The sequence below is a fragment of the Sinocyclocheilus grahami genome, unplaced genomic scaffold, assembly GCF_001515645.1.
Source record: "Sinocyclocheilus grahami isolate Dianchi unplaced genomic scaffold, SAMN03320097.WGS_v1.1 scaffold14128.1, whole genome shotgun sequence".
Classification (NCBI taxonomy): Eukaryota; Metazoa; Chordata; class Actinopteri; order Cypriniformes; family Cyprinidae; genus Sinocyclocheilus; species Sinocyclocheilus grahami.
Genome location: NW_015515214.1, coordinates 1 through 1,569, shown reverse-complemented (window position 1 = coordinate 1,569; position 1,569 = coordinate 1). Strand labels below are relative to the sequence as shown.

General features: G+C 36.1%; 1 protein-coding gene across 1 annotated transcript in view; it reads right to left on the bottom strand.

Moving 5' to 3' along the window:
• The window catches only part of LOC107579099 (kynureninase-like), a 5,359-nt gene extending 3,796 nt beyond the window's left edge, over positions 1–1,563 (bottom strand). Inside the window, exons 1-4 of the mRNA XM_016264971.1 lie at positions 1,389–1,563; positions 1,150–1,270; positions 351–433; positions 1–41 (exon numbers count right to left, since the gene is read on the bottom strand). Of these exons, the coding sequence (XP_016120457.1) occupies positions 1–41; positions 351–433; positions 1,150–1,270; positions 1,389–1,542 (399 nt within the window). The 5' untranslated portion in view covers positions 1,543–1,563. The remainder of the gene's footprint in view (positions 42–350; positions 434–1,149; positions 1,271–1,388) is intronic.
• Between the last annotated feature and the right edge of the window lie 6 nt (positions 1,564–1,569).

The window sequence follows — 1,569 nt, the reverse complement described above, 5'->3', positions numbered from 1 at the left end:
TGTCAGTCCATTCATCAGAGCCACTTCCTCAGGTTTAGCACCTATATAAAGATTCACACACTCATATACAAATACGCACGTCCATAAAAGCAGTCTGGCTAAATCAGGAGCTCCAGGGATTACATCTGGGAGTAAAGTCCTCTCTTTACCCTGTTTACCCTGTTAACTTCACACACTCTATCTACAGACAGACGTATGGCTTCTCTCTGTGTTCACATCCCATAGAAATATGAAAAGCAAATGTTCCCCATGAACCTCATTTATTCATTCACATTCTCATACTGGATGTGACTGTGACCGGTCAACACACAACTCAATATCAAACTCTTAGTTAGGAAGCTCTTAATTACCAACGATCTTTGCCATCAGCTCCTCCAGGGTCTCTTCGGCCCAGGCCCAAGGTCGCGACCCCTTCAGGTGGCCATGGACTCCACTGGAAACAACATGTGGTTACGGGTCACTGCAGTATTATGGGATTTCCTAAACCTAAAGGGAACTGCTTTTAACAGTGTTTGTCACTACAACAATTTTTTTTGTAATTTTAATGGAAAAAGAAAAACACGTTTTAGTAAAGAACCTGTTTACCAGTTACCTTAATTTTTATTTTTTTTTTTTGGGCAGTGAAATTTATTTTTGGATAAAATGAAATGAAATGAAATAAAATGTAAAACTTTTTATTTTATTTAACAAGATAATAAATATAGAAAACAAGCTTCTACTAAACAAAATGTATGGAAAAATACAGATACCAAAATGCCATCCTAAAGCCTGAAATATAAATAGAAAATGAAATAAATAATAAATAAAAATTAATTTATGATTTAGAAAATAAATATATTTTAACAAAACAATTAAGGAAATTATTCTTCTAATAAGCAACGTGTATAGAAAAATGCATTCACCAAAATGCCATCTAAAGCCTGAAATATAAATATAAAATCAAACATATAATAAATAATGGAATTTAAATTCAAATTACATTATGATTAAGGGGAAAAAAAGTGTTTTATTTTACAAAACAAATATAGAAATATAGAAAAGCAAAATAAAAGAAGAAAAATACAGTCACTAAAATGATTTTATTTGATATTGATGATATATTTTTCTGAAACTGATTCAGCATTTGATAAATCAAGACAGATGACTCACATTGTGGCCCATTTCTCCAGCTCCTCTTCGATGTATTTTTTGGTGTTTTTCGGCTGGAGACCCAGTGAATTCCCAGCAAAATAAACACAATCTTCAGAACCGTCCACAAGTGACAAATCCGCTAAACACAGATGAGAAATCAGATGATATATGAACTTGAGCAAACACTCAATCATGCTGATATAATTTGAGCCATATGTCATGCTGTGATACATGTCGGGTCATAAAGCGTCACTCACACGGCGGCAGGTCTGATATTTTGGGCACGAGGAACTCCTGGCGCAGCTTCTGCAGCTCATCGTGTCGGTCCAGATGTTCTGCCAGCCTGCGGGACGTGGGACTACAGTTCAGCTCCTGCGAGACCCTCGTGATCGTCTGCTGCACGCTCTCCATTATCAGCACCAGATTCAGAGCAATCAC